This window comes from Amphiura filiformis, chromosome 1 (genome assembly GCF_039555335.1).
Source record: "Amphiura filiformis chromosome 1, Afil_fr2py, whole genome shotgun sequence".
NCBI classification, from domain to species: Eukaryota; Metazoa; Echinodermata; class Ophiuroidea; order Amphilepidida; family Amphiuridae; genus Amphiura; species Amphiura filiformis.
The window spans coordinates 76,893,220-76,917,049 of NC_092628.1; the positions used below are offsets into that span (position 1 = coordinate 76,893,220).

Here is a 23,830-nt window from a genome sequence, read left to right on the forward strand (position 1 = left end):
GTAGCCTCTGTTTTCTTATTATTCTGTAGATGTAAAGTTATAAAAGAAAAGGAAAACATATATTTAAAACTTTGAATAGAAAAAGTTCACCTGTTAGTTGCTTGCTGAATTCAATTCTTGTTGCGTCAGACAACTTGTTTAACTTCAATGACATGAATGACACAATCTATACTGCTCTATCAATGGCAAGTTTGATAGGGTGAAGCCAACTATTGATTATTCTGCCAATTCTTCTTTTTCAGGTCCTCCAGGTCTTTGAGAAGGCTAAGATATTCAGCAGGAGTGTGTTTTTACATGTGATCAATTTCAATGACAGGTAGTTCATCGTGAAATTATTGACATATATTTTGGTCATGATCGCATTTTATAAAATATTTTTTAAAAAGTAGTGCTACAACAAAATCTGATAGTTTTGATGGGAATATTCAAAGTATATATAAATAATGATTATTTACATGGTACACATAGGTAGGAATATCACGATCTTTACATATTCAGTATTTTCTCAGAACGTCTGAATATTTCTGATGTCCTAGTGGATTTCCGGTCTTAAATTTACAATATACATCAACTTACACAAGCCAAGTGACAGGCAGGTTCACAAAAATCAAAGTTGTTAAAGTTGTTGTGATTTGTTTATCTTGGCAATAAGTTTATTTTGAAATCATTTTTCATACTTCTTTGCATTCATTGTGTTGTAGTGTGTCATATGTTTTTATTGGATGTAAAAGGTGAGGAAATCTGTGCAATACAAAATGCAAGGGTGGTGTAGATATTTGAAGTGGTTTGGAGTTACCTTTGTATTGTTGTCACATTGATTTTGATTATTACATAAGAATGTAATACCTGAATCACAAGAAACTTTGGAATCAAAGATACACTCACATTTGAATATGTTTTATGTTCTGAAAAAGCTCACATTTTGCATTTGGATTTGAAGATACTTTTGTAAGCCTACTAATTTTTTCATTAGGATCAACAGCTATACCATGTAATACATTATAACTTCAAATGCCCAGGCTTGGGCTAGTGGTTCTTCTTTTGTGTCACTTCTAAATGCTTTGACTCAGATATAGAAAGAATAATTTTACTGCAACTTATTCAAACAGCTCAAACTTATTAGAAGTTGCAAATGGTTATTATAATTACTAGATATCACCCGTTATTTATGATAAATGTGTACAGGGCAGCCATGATAAGCTGAAGGAGGAATTGTCTGAATAAAACAATTTCTTGGAGCAGAATGTAATCAGCTGGTAGAAATGAAAACGTTAGTTACCATGCATGGCTACATGAACATATTCAAAGAAAATATGAATCAGAACATGAAATGTCCATTAAGGAGCTATATCATTAATTTGTTTTCATCACATTTTCACATAAACACCAGTAGCTGCCATGTAATACATTAAAACTTCAAATGAGTATCTGTCTGTTGATATCTTGTCAACAGCTTCATCCTGGTGAGACAAACCTGTCTACCAGGCCTGAAAGTCATCCCAAGAATAAAAAGAATTGGATTGTTTTTATAGCCTGAGCTAATTCACACCTAAAGTAAAAACTGCTGTTAAAAGTGAAATTGAAAACAGAAGTAAAAGCAATGCAATGAAAGATATCAATATCTGAGATAACTATAGAGTGTATACCAAAAGGTTAGTGCTAATGTATGTGCGAGATGTTTTTTGATAATATCATTTTGATGTTTTCAAAGATGATAATGATTGTAGGATGGTGTTATCATCTTGGGATTTGAGTTGTTGAAATCATCATTGCTGTAAGCTTCTCCTTTTATGGTGAAAACTTGTGCATGTGTTATAAATGGAGAGACAACGATGTTATGTTTATATTGTCTGAAATGTAGCATTTTAGGCTAGCATTTTAGGCTAGCAAATGTAGCATTTTATAGATTACATCTGTCTGAGATAGATATATAATAAAAATGTACACTCTCTTTTATGGATGTCGATAATTATCACACTCTCTAAAGGTAACAAATTTACTTCTTATGTTAAAGACTGACAGCATGGGTATGAGATTGAAATCAGAAAGAATAGCAATATTATTTGAATATATTCCAGTCATCTATCTGTCATTTACTATCTTTTGCTTGAAATTGGTAGGCCTGCAATTTATTTAACTACTGTGGGCAGATTCTTTCAAATTCAAGTAGATTTTGTTAAGGCTAAAATGACCCTAAAATAATTGAAAGCTTTAAAAATCTGGCAATTAGCAAACATATGTTTGAATTTTAAAATTTCCACTCAAAATCACTCATGCAATTTTGGCTACAACACAGCAGATTTTACATGATTTTAGCCAAATTAAAAAAAAAAAACTCCCAAAATGCAAAATTGGAGTTGGTTGAGCCCGAAAAACAGGGTGATTTTATTGTTGTCTGAGCACATTTTACAAGATATATAAATTGGGATTGTCAAATTGATGCACGCAGCAATGGTAATAGATGTTATGAACTAGTAATTTACTTGGCAGAGGTGTTGATTTACCCAGATGCTGTCACTGTCAAAACACACAACATGAAATCACGCTAGTGATCACCCATCACGCAGCAGGCAAATCATGTTAGCTGAAGAGGGGATTTTGATGCAATTTGTAAAGAGATCACTGTTGTACAACATGGCGTCGTTGGGATCATCATATGTGATGCCATCAAGAAAACTGAGCCATTTGTCAAATGAAGTCAATTTTGGGATTTTAATGTCATTTAGTTGTCCGTTTCTAGTGTTCTATTATATTGAAACTCCCATTACAATTTAACCTGTAAGTCTTGAGATAGGTGTGTTTTTATGTTGCTAAACTTGATCAAATTGAACAGAAATGGGACATTTCGTTTGGCTGTATCTTGAATTCAGTTCTAGTATCATCAGACACATTTTGCTTTATGGAAACGTAATCATTCTGTATGCACTAGGTTGATCTGTTTAGATAGAGCCAGGAGGGTTTAATACAGATCCAGTTAAGGTGTACTGAATTCCGCTGGGTTAGATCTGATGTTGCATTCAAAGCCATTCTTGTGTTTAGTAGTATGTTGGGAATCAAATAGGATGAATCTATGCTGAGATCCATTTTAGGTGTCATGCATTCTAATGGGTTAGTTGTGTTGGATGCCTGTACATTGTAGGTTTTGTTCATGGCTATTGGATATACTTCATTCATTTATGCAGCACGGTAACAATTCAATGACTATTTTCTTGATTTGAAAATGTCTGTCAATTCTTTGCGATGAATGTCAAAGGTTATGTCAATGAATGCCATATCAAATGGTAATGACACGTTATACCATTTTTACCTTGATGTGGCAGTGACATCAACACGTTGAGTCAGCTGTTTCGCACATGAATCTATGCGGCATTTTAAAACGTGTGCGTGTGTGCGCCAGTACATTGAGCAAACGCTAGTGATTTGAACCTGTGCCCAATGAAATACGCACTGACATCACTGCCACATCAGGGTGTAGAGTGCAAGTGCTTATTAAAATGGTAAAGTGGGATGTTGGCTTGGCCTGGCATAGATGCTACTTAAAGGCCAGGCCACTTAAAAGATGGACCATCTCACTGTAAGAATACTAGTCTGGTACATAAAGATGGCTTTCAAAGCTTAAAGATAATAATATGTGACACGATCTAGTTAATGGGGACCAAAAGAGGCTAATTTGAATTTGAGATAATGGCAAAAAAATGAAGTAAGAAATACCCACGAAAACACACATAACAAAACTTCAGAACTTTAGAAATAAGTCGAGCATACCTTTGATGCTTTCAGGATATGATAGCCTAATGTTTGTATTTGGTAATAAGTATAATACCTCGATTTTCCTTTGGCCCCCTTGGAGCATATATTGTCACATATTTGAAAGAAGTATACATCAGTTCAGATAATGTCATGGTCAATTCCTTTGTTTATTTGATGGCTTCTTTACACTACGTTCCAATATTCATAATTACCAAACGAGAAACGCAGATAAATTCAACTTAATGAAGAACAACAAAACATTTACTGACCATGCCATTCGTACTGCTGGTCCAATATTATGGAATTCATTGCCAAACTCAATAAAAACGACAAATTCATTGAAACATTTCCGTAAGATATATAAACGTGACTTGATCTCAAAATATGATTAATTCTTGAGCATTGTGTTTCTCGTTTGTTTGTTATGCTTTGTTTTGTTTTTACTTCTTTTGATGGTAACATTTCTTTGTTAAGGGGGGTGACTTCCTCTGGCCTTCTGGTCATCCCCTCCATAATTTGTTTGTTTGATATTGCCTTTGTTTTTTAAAATTTATACTTGTGTGATTTCATGTGAATTATGGGAAAATAAAATATCTTGTATCTTGTATCTTTGGAAAATATACTAGGATTCTTTTTAAATTATTTGAAAATTAGTATGATAACAAAAAAGATAAATTCATATCCAAAATACAATAGAAACATAAAATATGAAGTTAATTATTTAGTTTATGAAATAAAGGTCATCTTCAGAAGATAATGACTAACAAGTATTTTGCAACAAATCCTATTGAACAGAGGTTATCATACAGCGCACACACAAGGTGACACAGCAAATAGGTGAAATACAACTTTTTTAGCCGTCAAAGTGCCCCATCAACCGGAACAGATTATCTAGCTATGATGAAACTTGGCTTCTAAATTACCTGTAACACAAATGCAAGTTAAATCTTAGGAATTCTTCTTATTGAAATGATAGAAATAATTTGTGATGATTTATGAAGTGATTTAGGTGGTGATTTGTTGGATAGTTGTCTGCTAGTGTCATAGGTTTGTATGGCTATACTGCATCATCCATCATCATGGTGTCCTGATTTATCTATTCATTTAGGGTGACTTTTATCAATCTAGTCTCTAAAAGAAAATATTTGTATTTAATTATTTGAATAAGAAGTAAATTTGACTGTGATACGTAAAATGGGCAAATTTCATGGAATCAGAGGTAAAAAAATGGATTTCATAAAAATAAAATTGAAATAATTTTAAAAAAGTGAATAAAATACAAAGAAAAAAAATCAAAAAATAAGTTCTGTTGTTGTTTTCAATAAAATAAATGTGTAAAATTAAAAAGTATGTGTAGTTTGTAAAATATCTTTATTTAAACCTCTTGTAAAATGGACAAAAATGCTAAAAAGGGAAAAACACAGAACGCCACAAGAAAATGGAAAAAACACAGAAAGTGACATATTGACAAAACAGAATTTCAAATGTAGAACACAGAAAACTTGCTTTACTTTAAATTCTAAATCCAATATATTCTGCTATCTGACTGGTATTCAGAGAGACAAATTTTTGTTCAAATATATTGTTCTCAATCATTTGATTTTCGCAGAGCGATGCAAAGTTAAGGCAGTATTATTTGGATACACCCCCTATGGAAAACTTGACTTAAATCTCCCACACAGGGTGTAGATTTCAAAGGGAGTCGCCCATTCAGGTAGCCCCATTTAAAATTCACACTCCCAGTGTGGCAGATTATACAGTCATGTCTTCCATAGGGGTGTATGGATTTCAATGGGAATAGCCCAATGCATGAAAAAAGTGAATGTATAAAATAGTATCTTATTATTGAAAGGAAAATATGAGAATTGCCTGAAAGTAGGCCATCTTTTGTTTGCCCTGCTCCAATTTTTGACTATTTATATTCATTTTGCATGAGACAATGTAATTTAAACTGGAAATGCAAAACTTGAAAACATGGAGTGTTTTCATCATCCTTTTAGCCTAATTTTACATCTCAAGTGACATATTTTTTTCACTCGAAATGTCACAGAATTATCATGAAGAATTGTAGACATTGTAACTTTCTAATTTGGAGACCCCATGAAAACATTGGGAACTTTAACAACTTGACATTTGATGGTAGTAAAAGTTTATAACTTAAGCACAGTAGTAGCATTGAGAAACATTAATAATCTGTGTGCTGGTCATAGGCTTCAACATTTAAAGTCCACATTTTGAGATATTTTCTCAAAATATCAAGAGCTATCTCAGAAACCACTGAACCAATACTAGGCTTGTTTGTACTAATTTTAATGCATTTTTCATGCTGATTCCAAATATGGTCATGAAAATTTTAAATTCTGAAATTTTCGAATTTTTCCAAAACTTGTCGTCTGCAGTCGACACCCGCGTGGAGAGAGTTACATTTGCATCAGTTTGCATGTGCTTAACCAAGAAAACATTGCAGAAACAGTCCTTTCCTTGTCAACATCAATGTGTGCTAAGTAATAGAAATGCAGGTTGTAGAAGTTGAATTACCCTCGAAAAAACCTATAGTTACACTCGTAGAAAGATAGAAATAATTACCAGTGTGTTTGTAGAGAATTAACAAACCCGCTATAGCAGTATACAGACAAAACACGGCAAATTATTTGAGAAAACACACAAGGTCAATGACTTAAAAGTGGCTACCAAGCAGACAACGCTCTTTGAAAATGACTTTTTGTGAAGATCAATTGGAGTGAAACATACTGGCCTAAGGGGGCTGGTGACACCCTCCATACTGAAATAACTAGTCTGAGTAATCTGTTGGTAGTAACATTTTCCTATTATGTATGCTCTTATGTGGTCGTCGCTTAAGGGATGTTTTAATGGTTTAAAGAGCATTGGCCTAGGAAGGTGTGAAGTAGAATTATGTGCAGTTTTATTGCAATTAAAATGTTTTGCTATTTAATTCTGCCGGTTTGACTTGTGAGTGAAACAGAACTAAGACAAAACAATAATTGTAATGAGGCGTTTCAAGTGCATCCTGAAGGGACGTATACATTAATGTCGCAGCTGCTTTTCATGTATAAACATACCACCTTCCTTGCATACCCTCGACAGCACCTGCTTCGAGACATGCATTGAATGTTAAACTTTAACATTAAAACAATCTGAGACTAACGTTATCTATAGTAAAGAGAAGTAATGATCAACTCTAACAACATGAAAACATATTTTTAAATATTTAAATATTTTTAAATATTTAAATATTTTTAAATATTTAAATATTTTTAAATATTTAAATATTTTTAAATATTTAAAAATATTTCATCACATATTGTCAGTGCTCAGGGATTCTTTTTTTTTTGAGTCCATAATGCATGGTCTCAAATATTGGTGTTCTTTGATATCTGAAGTCTTTACATCTTGCAGAGAAACTAAGATTTGTTACATATATTTAGGGATTCAATCATGTTCACCTTTGGTCATCACCATTTAATAACGATGATGCGTCCACATCATCTGCATTTTTAACTTCGCAAGGGCAGCTTTATGCAGACACGCTGGACGCGAATTGTTAAACAGCGATGAACAACGGTGAATGAAACTTGATTGAATCCCTTCCAACAATAAAAATAAGCTAAAGATCGTCTAATTCGCATGGTTATTTATATCAGTTAGTCATTGTTACTCAATCTTAAAAGAAGATCAGGGAAATCTAAGAAGATCAGTGATTTCCATGTTGATATCAGCAATAAAACTACAGAATAAAACAGCAATGTTTAGCCGCTACAACATGTCAGCATTTATACGCACACATGTTCCAGGCATGACTGTAAAAGTGTGAATTCATCACAGATTAACAATGGTTGCCTCCTGTACAAAGCTATAGGAAGAGTTGTTAAAATAGTCTGTCACTCACACATACACTTTTCTTTCTCTTTATCTTCAGATGGTACTACGACGTTCACTCAATGGCAGTCTTGCCAGGGACTCCTTCTTCACAGATATCATGCCAGTGGATCCAGTCTTCACACCTCCCCTCGTCCCACCACCCCCATACTCCCCTCCAGAATACACAGAGATCTCCAATGATCCAGTAATTATGGAATCGCCAGAGTTTATGGATGATCTGTCTACTCCGACACCTGTGATTGGACCGAATGAGCTGCCGCCACCATACTCCATATTGGACTTTGCAACTGGTAGGACGATATCCGTAGGCTGTGCTGTGGCTCAGGAATACCAAGTGAACTCTTCCGAGGTAAGGCAGGGAAGGGACAAATATGCATGTAGCTATACCATTTTTCATCCTGATGTGGCTGTGATGTCAAAGTTTTCGCACACGCATCTTTAAACATGTGCGTATGTATATGCCAGTGCTTTGATCGAAAACAAGCAACTTGGAGCAGTGCCCAATGAAATACAACCTGAAATCACTGCCACATCAGGGTGAAAAAGGGTATAGAAGGGACTATTCTTTTCCAGGAAGGTGGAACATGAGTTTTACTTGCGATAGGGATGTGTGTATATCATAGAGAATCCAGACTCCAAGTAGTCCAGTGCATAATACTATGGTAAATCCACCATATTGGATTGGTACGCACAGGAACAAAATAGTATACCTCTGACATTTATCAGCCTGAAATGTCTGTAAGATGAACGTTAACTTATATAGGTTTGCACATTAGTGCTGAGCATGCGCTATCAGCACAATGCAATGCCTAATAAGGTTAGATGCATGGCAAAATAATGCGGAGTTAAATATCTTGCCCTCCATATTAGCGACACACCGTCAGGTTGAGTCTCTTTGATGTATACTCATATAGTTTACATCTATTATAGAAGGTATAACTAGACTTGCTGTAGGAGGTGGATAGGGGAACAAACACTTGTGAAGGGGACATCCTAGTCATTCCATTGATCCTTATATAGTGTCGGCTTATATGAGGGCCTCTGGGAGGTTAGGCTCCAATCAACACAGTTTCTTTCATCTCTTTTATTGCCACTTTGTATTGAACATATGCCAGGATGGTAAAAGTGGGTTATTGCAGGAGGAAGATTACAAATGGGTTAACTGACACAAGTAGAAAGTCGGTTCAGTATCAAGAAATAGGGACTTGTAGTATTCCACTTCAGTTGAGTTATCAAGATGTATGTTAGGGATCAGTATGTCAGCAACATAATGAGAAAATCTAGAATACAGTAAGAATTGAATTCAATGAGAGGATGGAGGGAAGAAACTTGGATGACTTCTGGAATGATGTATATCATCTATATGGTTAGAAAAACTGGGTAGTAACTTTTTAGCAGGATTCCTTTCACTATATTAGAGAAGAAATAATTCTCATGATTCACAATATGGTATTAAGCTGCCAGTGGTTGCTCTTCACAGTCCAATTTTGTACCTGCCCTCTTCAGGGTTGACATTGCCATTCTAGCCACCATTTGATTTTCACATGAATGTGATAATAATGCTGAAAACAGTTCCACAAAGGATTTCATGTGATCAATAGATAGAAAATGGATCTACTTAATTTTAAATTACTGATTTAGGATGCATTCGCACGTAACATCTTTATGTCGACAGTTAAACACACAATGGCATTATATTCCTGTGTTGTATTTGTATTACGCAGGCTTTGGATGTTAACTTTTTCCCATAATGCATTGCATATTTTGGCCAACTGCTAGAGGTGCATCATATAGTGAACCGACTAAATTGATTGTAAATGTGTGCATTTAGTATGCATTTTTTCCATTACAGTATTTTGATCATTGTAATTGTAAAATTTAAAACTGTTTTATCGCATTTGCTTCCCGTATATTCCTCAGAATACAAACAAGTTAACAGACAAGCTGTTCATGATCACTATCGTATCATACTCATAATCATTCCAACACACAAACAGGTTCATTTTCCCCCAAGTTTTATATCGTTGTTATAGAGGAATATAAAATCAACTTGTTGGATGCATGGTACAAATATTAGACATGATTTCTGGATAGAATTAAATCATTAGATTGGTACTTCCTTAGCAATGTGGAGTTATGCATTCCACCAATTATGGTCGTGTCGTCTCTGATTTTCTATGCATATATCGCGGCTCCCAATTGCAACCCAAATTGGAATTGCTTCATCAACTACAGCTCTCCAAAAAGGTCACAATATACAGTAAAAGATGGCAGGGATGTGATTTTCTTTTCTGCCTGACACGTTTGTTTTCCATACCACCATTTGTGCACAATTAGTATTTAATATCCAGACATAATGTGTTTGTCAGTCTTCATTCTGTTTCAATGTGTCACGAGTGATTGGCTCGAGGCAACCGGGAATAGTGTATTATTATGGAAGAGATAAAACATTAGACTTTTCTAGTGTAGGCTTACTGTTTAAATATTCCTGCGATGTTCGGGAATCGTGTATAATATGAGTGTGTGCTGTTCCAGTTTTATAACAATCAATCTTTTGTACAGTTTAGTCGGCAGGTTCGTTTTGCATACCTGCATACTGCATATTTTTAGAGTTTCTTAGTGGCGAGTATATAAAATATATTAAAGCTACTTTATTTGGAGAGCATGTTTTGGAGTTGTTGGTACGAAAGCGTTGTGGTGGTGGCGTGCATGGAGAGGGTGGATGGGTGTGCACTTCCGTTTAATTTGTTGATATTTTTCATTTTGTTAGGTTAATGAGTGTGTTTTACTTCGTTAAAATAACTTGAAAATAAAAACACCCCAAGATATGTAGTACACATTTTGTAGATGCACTGTCACCTTAACAGTTTTACTGGACTTCCCCAAGGCTATATAATTATCCAAACAGACTTAAATGTGTATGGTTTATCCAGTACCATTTCCTATTTGTATTAGTTTAGTTGGTGTTGTACGAATTTCAAGATTATGGATGTATTTAGTACAGACTTGCACAAGGAGATCTAAAATATGGGTTACAGCTGTAAGCCGTGGTTGTCGCGATGTTGAAGTGTTTCGATAAATTTTTATGTATTAGTATGAAAATATCCGTGTAAAGTTTTTATCAAGTATTCTTTAGTTTGCCATGAAATTATCATAAATGTGAAATTTTACGACGACATCTCCGACTTAACTTCTGCAAATATACTTCACCATTACAAAGACAAGTGTGTGATCTGTGTTCTGATTCCCACTAAAATATCAGCCAACTAACCAACCATTTATATACTTCATCATTTTACATGATCACTGTGCAACATGATGTCATTAATGTTAATAAACATCAATATAACTAAGGTATATCCATTTCAGTAACAAAATCTGATTCATTTGGATCCAATCCCATTTCATCCTTATTGTTACGTACAAATGATGAACTATGAGTTTTGATTTTCATCCCTAGTAATATCTCACAATAGGCATATGTCCACACGGTGGCTTTATGCTAAAGCAACATGGTTCTCGGGCAAAAGCTTGGGGTAATCTGCCGTGTGAACACTCTTGAGGATTCCAATCTCTAAGTTTCCCAAAAATTTATTCCCAAGAAATTTCGGGGATTTCACAATTTCCTTGAGTTATGCTTTAGCATTCCTCGAGTGCTACTGTCGTGTGAACAATACATTTTGCGATTCTGGACTGCTGGGCGTAACCCCGGGGGTGTAACCTATGACCTTGTATTTAAAAAATTATTATACAGCTCAATTTGTTGTGCCATTAGGTGGGTCACAGTTAGCTCCCGTTTGTAATTTTTACGAGTTTACGTCAACTGGCATTGCGAAACTTGAGGATTCCAGGCTCAATTGAGTCGTGTAGACACACACTCAGGGATTGACTTAGGAGTCGCAATTCTTGAGCACTCCAATCCTTGAGAATTCTGTGACCATCTGAACACGACTTACAAGTTTAATTTTCATCCCTAGTAATATCTCATAATATTCTAAGGTAACGGTTGACTAAAGCAAAGGTTGGGGCTGAACCTGTATTGTATGTCACTCAATATTTCACAACTGACAAAATGTGATATTTTTCACCAAGATTTTATTTCAAAATCAAAAGCTCAGAAACTATTTTAGTAAGATTTATTCTTCACCATCCATCTGCTATAGGCGAGGGAGAAGAACTAAAATTACTTGCCAGGGAAATATGTTTTTCGGCATTTGCTTAGAGTTGTTATCAGGAGGAATTATGGTGCGTCGTTGAGAATGAAGCTTTAGTGTTTAGCCTCAGTAAATATTACTCGAGTACAAATTTTATGTTGAGTAGTAGATGCATTGATGGTTTGAATATTGCTTGTACGCTCTTGTTTCACCAAGATGAATGACAGCGATTACTTTGACACAGATTGGAAACTCCTGCTGCTCCAGTTACCATTCATATTACTTCTTAACTCTTCCGCACAGTTACAGCGACGTTACGTAAACTTAAACCTGTTTTGAGATATTTCCATAAATGCCAATATCTACAGTGCTAAGACTGCTGAACTAATACCATATGTTGATACTCATTTGGTTTTTTGTAGTGTTAGCGTTAGGAAATTCAGAATTTTGTGACAATTTTATATTATTTTTTCCATCTGACTGCAGTTATTAGCATTGTACACATAGGGTTAGCATTGCCTGTGAGGAGAGCCTTGTAGAATTTCAAGTGACTCTTAGTGTAGGGAATTTGCGACTCCTTAGCTATGTAATTAGAGGAAAAATATGTTATTACGGGAAATGTGAAAAGAAGACTACTTTGAATTTCAATCTAAAGGGTAACCTTAGGGAAAGGTTCTGCAGCAAATAATCCTGGTATTGGGAATTGCTGGTTGGTTTAGGTTTGCACTTATCAAATGTGTGCTGCAAATTATCACCATGGAAATTAGCTTTAGTCTGATGGATTTTGTAGGACCCTTTTTCACAAATTCAGTAACGTTCATATTATAATATCGCCTTAAACCATAGGTAGCACTACTTACCATAGAATCTGTGATCAGGAATTGCCTTATCTTGTGCAGTATTAGAAAGATGAAATATGCAAAAAATTACCTTCTTCTAGAGAGTTGTTATAAGACTTCCTTGTGACCTTTTCTTATTTTTTTAGCCAGGAAAATAAGTTCTTGCTAACTCATTAACTCAAACAGAGGAAAGGAAAGTCTTCATTTACAGGTTTGTTTTAATTAAATTTTCAAGCAAGGCTAAAACTGAAGACTTACTATATCATCCAAAGAGTTTGAGGCATAAAATGCATAAATATATTTTGAAAATTGTTTAGTGTGTAAATTTAATAAATTGATTGAAACATTTCTTCTAAAGTTCAATCAACCATCAGGTTTATAGTAGTAATCATATGTTATGAAGAAAGGTACATTTAGCAACAGCTTTAAAAGCATATTTATCCTGGAGTACTAAAATTGATATAAAATTACCATAAATATTCAATTAACAGGATACAATTACAACTTGAAAATACCTGTAGCCTTGCTCAATAGCAGTATGTAGATATTTACTATCTGTTCAGTTTCACCTACATCTCTTCCAAGTTCATGTTATCCTTTAAATTAAACCTCTGAATGCTGTCTAGAGAAGTACACAATATGTGTACAAATTTCCAATTTCACATTTCCATGACTTGAATTTAAATTTCTGTGAAAAATGTATTTATATAAAGTACTAACATGTCCAGTAGTAAGTAGTTGAATAGTTCATGAGAAATTTTTTTGCCATTTCTGAATTATTTTATAAATTATGGTTTTGCAATATTGAATAGTGAAATGCACAAGGATTACCTGTCCTTAATTGAATATCTTTAGATTCCTACCTGACTAGCTCACAGACAGAACCAAGGTTTAAAGGTCGCACATACACAAACACACCAGCCGGTCTCGGCTGAAAGCCAGTATATACGCATGAATGAGTGGGTGTGTGTTTTGGAAGTGTGCGTAATGTCTGTGTGTCGTGTGGTTCCCAGTTCACTCACTCGACTGCTTGGCAGCATATAGGCAAGCTGTGTATGAAGCTCACTCACTCGCTCAGCTCCAGTCTAAGATCAAGATCTCTATGTGTTTTGTGTGTATTAGCAGGCACAGAAAAAGGTAAACATTTGGAATGAATAGTGGTAGTACAAGTACGCGTAAATACACACTACAGGCGTAGATATACATACACTTCAGAGTTTGGTCTACCAGAGGCGTGTAAACTTTTTTCACCGATATAGTTTTGTGGCATGTCTTTGATCAAGTTCCAGTTGGATTGGGGAATTTATATACCGTTTGGAATAAGGACGCAAATGAAGCAGCTCTGAAAAGGTATGTTTATTGTTGGTTTTACACTGAAAAATGTTTGGAGTACAAAATGTGACTTAGCTACATTTCTCACGGATCATGTTCAGCTCATGAGATTTTCTGGGATTGTGACATACTTGGTCAAATGAATCTGATGTAAAATATTATCACGTTTATCATATTTTCAGTCAAAATGAAATGGATAATAAATCTGGCTATACAACAATCGTTAAAATGCTATTTTTAACTTTGCTGCTTTTAGCATTTAAAATTTTAATTTTGAGCATTGTGAATATATTATTGGAAATAAAAAATTTTGCATTATAATATATAGGTCGGTAATATAGATGTAGGATTCCATAGCCAACTTGTTTACCAACCTCAGAATAAGATTATTATTTCAAAAAATATGTTTTCATTATTTTAAAATATATCCCTACATATACAAGCATTTGTTTATGTGTGATTTCAGGAAATATGGATTGTACCAAGTATTGATGCTTTTATGTACTGGTATAAATGTGTGAAGCTAGTAACATTGATTGCGAGATAAAAGCTATTAATGGCTTTGAGGCTAGAAGTTAGTGTTCAATTTTGTGGGTATTGAATTGTTTTGAGCACATAAAAGCTAACACAAAAACTGTGAATCCAAGTTTGATAGGGTTTCAACATAGTGTAATGGGAAATAATTGAATTTTACACGAAAAAAAATGAATTTTGCCTGATAAGAAATTAATTTAACGGGATTGCGTCATCGCATGTCATTAAAGATAAATCATTTTGGTTTATTATTCTACAAAACTGTGCATAGTGTAAAATCACATTCCTACCTAAACTAGGTGTATATAAGGTTAGCTGTCTCAAAGTATTAGGTATGGGATGTTTGGAACACAAGTGCTCTCTAGGAAACCTCAGCTGGAAATTCTGTATTTAGGTTTGCATTGTATCACCAGGTGGCATTGGTTGCCTCTTACATTGAATTAACCTCAGCCTCAACAACTGCATCCAACATACATGTAGAATGAATAGTTTGCAGAGAAATCTGGGCTTGAAAATTGCTAGGGTCACAGGTTTAGGATTTAAAGTCCTGGTTTAAAGTGCTCTGTGCATATTAAAGCTACAGGTTTCATCATCAAATAGATAATACTGCTAAAATGTGTACTGTATGTGTTTACTTCCCTATCTTGACAATTATGTTGGATGTAGTTCATATTCTAACTTTGTTCTGTAGGTCATTCGGCAAGAATTTTGGGATTTGGAGGGGAATTTCAGGTCCATGTACACATACATAATATACAATAAAGTATTGTAAAATTTGTATACTAACAAAGGACAGCTAGGCCTACTTGTCCATTTTTTTGGGAAATATAATGTTAAAGTTACCCAAAATACTTTTGCCATATTAGACTAACCCTAGAACAAAGTAATGTCATTCTTACTTCTCTTTTATCAACTACGTAATATGAAAGATTTATTCCACATTTTGCAAGTGAAATCATACTGCATTTTTTTTCTTTTTTAAGGTTATTATTGTAAGTTGCAAGTTGTCATCATGCCAGAACATTTTCCTTGGATTGCAAAAGTACAAGAAAAGTTGTAATTTATAAAAATCTATGTAGGCGCTAATTAGAGAAAGGGCACTAATATGGTCAAATACGGTATATCAAAGAGTTGCACAGTAGAGTGGACTTAATGATTGTATTGTCATATCCACTCAAATGCATTTTGCTATTTATTCTGATGAAAATTAGTGTAATTATTCTCACAAAACATAATTAGGACTTGACGTCACTTGTTGACTTCTTCCAACATCTGTGCGTAAAAAAGTTGTTAAGCGAAACAAAAGACTGGCCAAAAGCAAATAAATACAAATACAGAACACCTGCGCTACGTGTGGAAATATTCTTTATATTATAGTTGTGAAAATTTCAGCAAAAATTCAATGCATATGACGATTGATGTGTACAATAGTCTCTGGCTGATTTGATTGTTCCCATTTTTTAGGATCTTATTTTCCGGGGCTTATTTTTTTGTCTAGTCACGTCTGTACTACCAAATTTTGGTGTCAGGTGCAGACAGACACTCTTTTATACTAAAGAAGCATGTGATTCCGTATTTGTATGTGATGGTATATAGCAAATGCACTTTTTGTCTTCCCATAGATATACAATCAATCAGCGGTACATCTGTTCAGTGTATTCTATGCATCAAAGTACTTTTGCTCAAAAGAAGAACATTTCACGTTCATGCGAGCTCTTTCAATATATGATGTTGCCAAGTGAATCAAGAGCGCTAAGTAATGGGCTATTCCAGAAAATAATTGCACACCCCCTATAGAGGAGTAAATTTTCAATCAAAGAAATGTCGGGATTTCCAAGTCTGCTTTCTGAAAACGACTGGAATTCCAGTTGCCAATATCACTTGAAAAAGCTTGGAAATCCAATTAAATGAAGGAAAAATCACGGACATTTCCAAAATGAACTCTTAAATAGGGTTTTTCAGTCAATTTTAAAAACACTGAAATAAGAGTTGAAACACAGCTCAGATTATGCAGCCTGGCTTCCTGATTACAAAGATACTTTATTTTTTAAAATTGACCCATGGGATCAAAAGTTACGGCTCGTTAAAGTTTTCATATTTTGGCCTTAATTAGACCAGAGGTCAAAGGTCATTCCCATAGGCTATGTACTTAAGCAATGGCACCATTTAAATCATATAAAAACACTGTAAATGATGGGAAAAAGTGTATGTTTAATCAATTTTGAAGGAGAAAAAGCTATAAAAGGCAATTAATACCCAAGTGTAAGCTTCAGTTGTTTCCCAAATGCCAAAGCCTGTTGTGCACATATCTTAATTTGCATAATTTACCGCTAATTTGCATATTTTTGGCCAATTTTGGTCAATTTTTGATGTATTCCGAGGCTTAAAAGCCACATTTCGACAATTATATTGTATAATTTGAAGGAGAAAAAGCTATAAAAGGGAATTAATACCCAAATGTAAGCTTCAGTTGTTTCCCAAATGCCAAAGCCTGTTGTGCACATATCTTAATTTGCATAATTTACCGCTAATTTGCATATTTTTTGGCCAATTTTGGTCATTTTTTGATGTATTCCGAGGCTTAAAAGCCACATTTCGTCAATTATATTGTATAATTTGATGTGCAAATGTAGCTTTTGCATGTGGGAGATTACTTTAAGCATGGGAGTTAAAAGTATAGGTCTGAAATATCAAAAACAAATTTGCATGGGGCCGAATTGCTTCTAATTTGCATATTCAAGCCATTTATTCCAATTAACGAGTCATTTTAGCCTCCGTTTAGTTAGATTTTGATTATGAATCAGTAATGATTGACTTCTTGTGCACTGTAATGATTTGTGTTGACAGTATTTATTCAATTCATAAGGACCAGTGTTACATATTACACTTTAAAGTTTGCATAATTAACTACTAATTTGCATATATTTGGTCAAAGTACTAATTCTTTTCATCATGGCTTCCGAATTCGCACCCTTGCATCATCAAGTTAGACAATCAACTTTAGACTGTTTTGGAGAGGCTGCTGGAAACTGCACTAAGGAAGGGACTGATGTACTGTGACACATACAAGTTGTTGACCCTGTAGAATGTAAAATAAATACAATGTTATGTGTTTTTTTTTTTAATTATCATTATCTGAATTACTGAAACAATTTTTGTCTAAAAATTAAAATAAAATGTTAAAACAGAGAATTTGTAAAATATTTACCTGTTATGGAGAGGCTGCTGGAAACTGCACTAGGGAAGGGACTGATGTACTGTGACACATACAAGTTGTTGACCCTGTAGAATGTAAAATAAATACAATGTTATGTTGTTGTTTTTAATTATTATTACCTGAATTACTGAAACAATTTTTGTCTAAAAATTAAAATAAAATGTTAAAACAGAAAATTTGTAAAATATTTACCTGTTATGGAGAGGCTGCTGGAAACTGCACTAGGAAGGGACTGATGTACTGTGACACATACAAGTTGTTGACCCTGTAGAATGTAAAATAAATACAATGTTATGTTTTTTAAAAAATTATTATTACCTGAATTACTGAAACCATTTTTGTCTAAAAATTAAAATAAAATGTGAAAACAGAGAATTTGTAAAATATTTACCTGTTATGGAGAGGCTGCTGGAAACTGCACTAGGGAAGGGATGTACTGTGGCACATACAAGTTGTTGGTCCTAGAGAATGTCAAAAAATTAAAATGTAAAAAAAAATTACAGAAGTTTTCTATGTTTTTTTCCATACCCCATCCACCCATAAACGAAACAAAATCTTGCCCAAAAATGTCAGGCCCTCACCCCAAAATTTGCAGCCCATCCCCAAAATAATATTTATTTATTTATTTTTCTTTTCAAAAAAAAAGTTAGAGTCTGGCCTAATTTTAGGGTAGGTCGGGTTACACCAATCATGCCAATCAAACATTTGTTTTTGCCTATAAATAGATCAAGATCCCATCCAAGTTAATTCATTTATTTGTTTATCTATTTTTTGTGCAAAAGTCAGGGCGGACCTAATTTTTTAAAGTAGATCGTTACACCGATCAAGATCCCATCCAAAAAGTTCAGGTACCCCCCAAAAAAAATTATATTATAATAATAATAAGTAAATAATATTTAATAACAATGAAAAAAAAAAAGAGAGAAGATTTTTAAAACATTCTTCATTTATTTGAAATAAGTATTGATAAAATAAGTTTTGAAATAGAATTTACAGGAAAAGATTATTTTGTTCATTATGACATTAATTTAAATCGCCGTCCCACGCTGGCCTGGGAATATTACACTAACATTATCCTGATATTACGCCCAAATGGGTGCGCCACCTGATTTTAGGCGTGATATTATACAGCAGCTTAACGGAAGAAACACGTCTGGCAACGGAAATTGGGTGCGCATCTGGCAACACCGCCGCAGCTTCAAAAACAACAGCTGTACAGCGCGCTTTAAGCTTCATGCACAGTGAGCGAAACAAACACAACCCATTGAAACATCGATCACTTTCAGACCATTAAAATCACAGAAATATGGGGTAGTTTTACAAAATCACTACATCATTATGTCGTTACATGTTCGGACATTTATCAAATTGACTGGTAAGGCTAAATATACACGTAAAGTATGGCAAACTTTGTTCTGAACGCAGCTATGTGAGGCGGTTTATGCGCTGTGCGGAACCCTATTATGCCGTGAACGTAGTGCACAGCAAGCTACGACCAGCGCCATGCAGTGTGTAGGGTAGCAGTAGATTTCTGCGTGCTAGTATTTCTGCGTGCTAATGCGGTATTGGGTAGGGGTAGAAAAATCTATTTCGCTACATTATTTGAGGCCTACATGACATGAAACCTTGCATGGATATGCATATTAGACCTAACTACTTGCATAAATTATCCGAGAAAAATTGAAAAATATTTTATCGCTCAAATTAAAATAGAAAGATTCCAAACTTACCTAGATCGGCTTGTAGTTGGTCAAATCGGTCCCGGGAAAATTTGTAGGATAGCTGGGAATGTCAGCTAGCGATTGGCTAGTTCCGTTATACCCCTGCACCAATAGGCGAGAGGCGATTTGACCTCGACCGTGACCTTGTCATAAGCAACCGCTATGCGAAGATTCATAATCCGGTGCCGTTTCTTTGTATACACAATTTTACGCGAAATTCGATCTCACCCGGCGGCATTCAATTCGCGATTTCTCTCTTAATATACATCAAAATAATATTCTAACTTCACATAAATAACACTTAATATGTACTTGTTTGAAATGTAGAACGATTGAATTATTTTGTTCATTAATAAAAATTATGCTCGAGTTTGGAAAAACGAGTATTGAAAAGTCCTTGACCATTTTTGCTGTGTGTGTGATCAACACGGGTGATGATGCTGTCGACCAACGGTCACGTGATCGGGTTGGGAAATCCCTATCTTAAATTGAGGATTTCTGATGTTGAACTATTTTTCTGCCGGATATTTTTACCTTTGGACAATTTAAAAGTCTGGATTTCCAACAGTCTCGATTGGACAAAAAGTCTGGATATCCGCACTCCTCTATAGGGGGTGTGCATCTATTTTCTGGAATAGCCCAATGCTGCCAAATTTGTCGTTCATTCATATTCAAACAATCATGAAGTGTCTATGGCTAGACGTGTGTATATCTTCAAATAGATGCTATTTACAGAAAGTTTTTGACTCTTCATAGAATAAATTGGGTTATGCAATTCTGGAAAAGAAAAATAACCTTCACACAAGTTGTTGCATGTGAATTGAGTACAAAGATGCCTAGTACCATCACTGATTCATGAGATACACCCAGATATTCTTGAGGATATATTTAGACTTATTGACATGAATGCTATAGCCCGGAGGATGCAGGTGCTTCCAATGGTGCAATAGCATTGATTCGAGTAGGTGTGCTATGCCGTTACTAATGATTTTTACCATGTTTACCAGTGGAAGATGCTGAGAATTAGTTCGTCCCTGGTGTAGGGATTCACAGGATCTCATCTTCTTTGCCCCCATCTGTACAGCACTCGGGTTGTGAAAGGGGAACTGATATGAGTGACATAGAACCAGGTTTCCTTGATACTGATCTTGTGTGCTTCCTTGTTTCTTTGAATTCCATGTTAGTTGCATTATAAATAAAGTGAGGAAAATCAGAGCCAATCTCGTCCGAATAGACAAGCTCATGAAAATGTAACTTGGGTGTCTAGCTCACGAAGTGGCGCTTTTCAACTGAAGTGTTGTATTGGAGTATCTGGGTTCCTGTATTCCCCTAGTGTTCAACTTTGGTTTGGTTACTATTGTTACTCAGTGTACTTGGCTATGCCTACTCTAAGCCACTTCACAATGCTCTGTGTCATACATTGTCTGTGTTATGGCGATGTTTTGTAGGCCCAATTGTGTGTTAGTACCTATTCAAGTAGAACCATTTAAATGTGACATTTGTTTGAACTTGTGAAAGCAAGGGAGTAGGAACGATGAAGGCAAAATGAATTGGTTGGAGTTGTTTCACTTGAACTATAAAAGGCCTGCATTATGTACTGACAAATAAATGTAACATAATATTGAACATAGTCTCAATGCTCAACCCTGGCCTACTTTCTGCAATGATTTTAAAAGTACAAATTGATTATATGAAGCCTTTCAGAATGTGAGCATTTAGGTACTGTTTACATCAAATCTGGGACATGACAAGCAAAAATAGTTTTACCATTCACAATGTACCAACTCATCTGTCAATACTGCTACTGAAATCTCATCAAATAATGTTAAAGGGAGTAACACTTTGTGGTGAAATGTCAAAGCTTACTTGCCTATTATACAATAAGTATGAAACTTTGGTTTGCTATATATTTTTATATCTATTTTTATTATTAAAGATCCCGCCACATTATTAATAAATGTCATAATACTTAAAGATACGTTTTTGGTGTAGATTCTTTGGAAAAAAATCAATCAATCAATGACATATCTGGTGGTTAATATCAATATATTTTCACAGGCGAGGGTGAATCATGATTAGGAGGTGGATGTGAGACATTAAGGCCATGCAGAAATAAGATTTTGTTACAAACCAGTTAAGATACAAATTACTAAGACATTTTGAGCACAGTACGATACTTTTTATAACTTCATTGTGAATTGAGATGAAAACGAATCAACTTGAACTTGAACTTAATCAAATGATTTTTGTGAGAAAAGCTTTCTGTTCTGATTTATCATTTCTCTGAAGTATCTTTTCTGTGTAAACTGAAAGACATTAGTAGAAGTACATTAAACAAAACCACTGTTTTGAGACAATATCATTGTAACAATAAATGAGCACATAACATCAAATTGTCCTGACCATTTCATTGTGATTCTCAACTCAAGAGATATTTTATACATGGTGTTGTAGGGTTCCTTGATCTCTTTCAACAATATTAGGTATTATCATTCTTATCTAAATACAAGATACATCTCTTGCCAGGGGAAGTTATTGATATAGGAGTGCATGATAACAGTACAAGGATATCAAAAACAAAATTGAAACTTACAAGAATGTATTATGCAATTTTACTCATCATTGCTGATGTGAGTCATGTTTGGTGATAAATATGGGAGAACTTCGCATTACCTATATAACATTACAGCAGGGATACCTGTATTTTGTGGTCTATTTCTCAAGGAATGGGCCCCAGATCATACTTACTAGGTTTCTGTGATGCTCAGAGCAGGATGCGAACAAGTAAAAATGTCATTATTTAGAATGTATAGAGCGACTTGTTTTGAAAAGGAGGACATGAGAAACTGTTGGTGTCAAAGGGACCTGATGTTAAAAGAAGAGGAAAATACAATTGCTTAATCACAGGGTTAAAGTCTGTGCTTTGTTAAAATATGAGGAATATTTTCACCCACTGGTAGGCCTATGTACCTCTTGAAGACTCTTTCTGTCAAACTTTAAATTGTAGTAGACATGTATGTGAATTCACTAGTGTACCATTGACATAATGTTTGCTCATCGTATAAACTGGTTTTAGATAACTTATTGGTCAAGCCTGTGGAGTGCATCATTAAGTACAATTTAAAATAAGATCTGTTTGATCGTGTGTTATACAGGTTGAAGATTACATACTATCTAATCGTAAGATAAAGTATGTCTTCTATTGTCATCATGTTTTAACACTGCAATTGAAATTATAAAAGGTTTTAATTGCAGTGTCAGGCTGATATAAAGAAAACAAAAAACGTTTCAGATAAATAACAAATTTGATTGAAAATGAAAGTTTTCCCAAGTTGCACTAGTGTCAAATCTATTTTTACATCTTGCACAAAAAGATTTGCCATATTTTACTAGAATTAAACACTCAAATATGATATGGAAGATGTGTACTTTTACTATCAGTTTACAGCAATCTGATGTTTTATTGCATTGAGTTGTCATAAATTCTGAGGAATATACATTGTTATCCTATTTGCATACTCTCTTAACGAGATAATGGAAAACAATTGACAGAATTGGAACAGATCTCACCCAGCTGTGTGACATCTCACCATTTTGAATTTTGTATCATCAATTTGAATAACTTTAATACCATATGCAAATGAAGTAAGGTAACCTAAAATGATCAACATATCAAATTGCCCCCCCGCCCCCATTACTGATATATAGGTCATTAATGAACAAACAGGAAATTTAATGGATATAATATCTGCAAATATTGGAGAACATGTCTAGTCATGAATATATGTCATACGGCTTACGTGTTGATTTTGGGTCATATTTCCGACATGTCGGTAAAAATAAAAGAATTTAAACCACACTCTCAACCTACTCAAGTGAAAATAGGCCATGTTTTGTAAGCCTAACAAAGTTCCTTTGCTTTTACACACAAGTCTCGCATAATTACGTGGGGAAGGAAAAAGTGGCGGATTCACATGTTGAAGGGAAGGAGATCAGAACCTTTTTCAATGAAAATGTTTGTATGAACTAACTTTGAAATGAACCCGAACAGGAGGGGCTCATTCCAACTCTTGTTCTGTCATTGGTGAGTTTTAAACATGTTAGGTTGATTTACATTTTTTTTTTCACTTTTTTTTGGTTCTGACCTTTAAGTCCCCTTATCCACCATCAATATCCATTAGTTAATTTACCTGCATTGTATTACAGTGCCTTATAACATTCCTTTTAATATCAGCTTAGTCCAGGTAACAAGTTCAAAGAATAACTTCACGTTCAAATGTTATCTGATTCGGAAGTTTAATTACGCCTTAATAGGTTGCAAGTTCAAATTCTTATCACATTCAAATCAACTTTGTTTCTGTCCGCCAATATTTAAATCGGAAG

General features: G+C 34.5%; 1 protein-coding gene and 1 long non-coding RNA gene across 3 annotated transcripts in view; one reads left to right on the forward strand and one right to left on the reverse strand.

Moving 5' to 3' along the window:
• The window catches only part of LOC140153589 (uncharacterized), a 294,065-nt gene that overhangs the window by 229,156 nt on the left and 41,079 nt on the right, over positions 1–23,830 (forward strand). Inside the window, exon 4 of the mRNA XM_072176373.1 lies at positions 7,688–7,999. Coding sequence (XP_072032474.1) covers positions 7,688–7,999 — 312 coding nt within the window. The remainder of the gene's footprint in view (positions 1–7,687; positions 8,000–23,830) is intronic.
• LOC140153578 (uncharacterized) lies at positions 17,226–19,928 on the reverse strand. Of its 2 annotated transcripts, XR_011859124.1 has the most exons (5): positions 19,457–19,928; positions 18,118–18,187; positions 17,919–17,991; positions 17,718–17,791; positions 17,226–17,588 (listed from the first exon to the last, which is right to left on the reverse strand). It is a non-coding gene; the product is annotated as an uncharacterized lncRNA (long non-coding RNA). The 2 variants fall into 2 exon arrangements; XR_011859127.1 differs by lacking the exon at positions 17,919–17,991.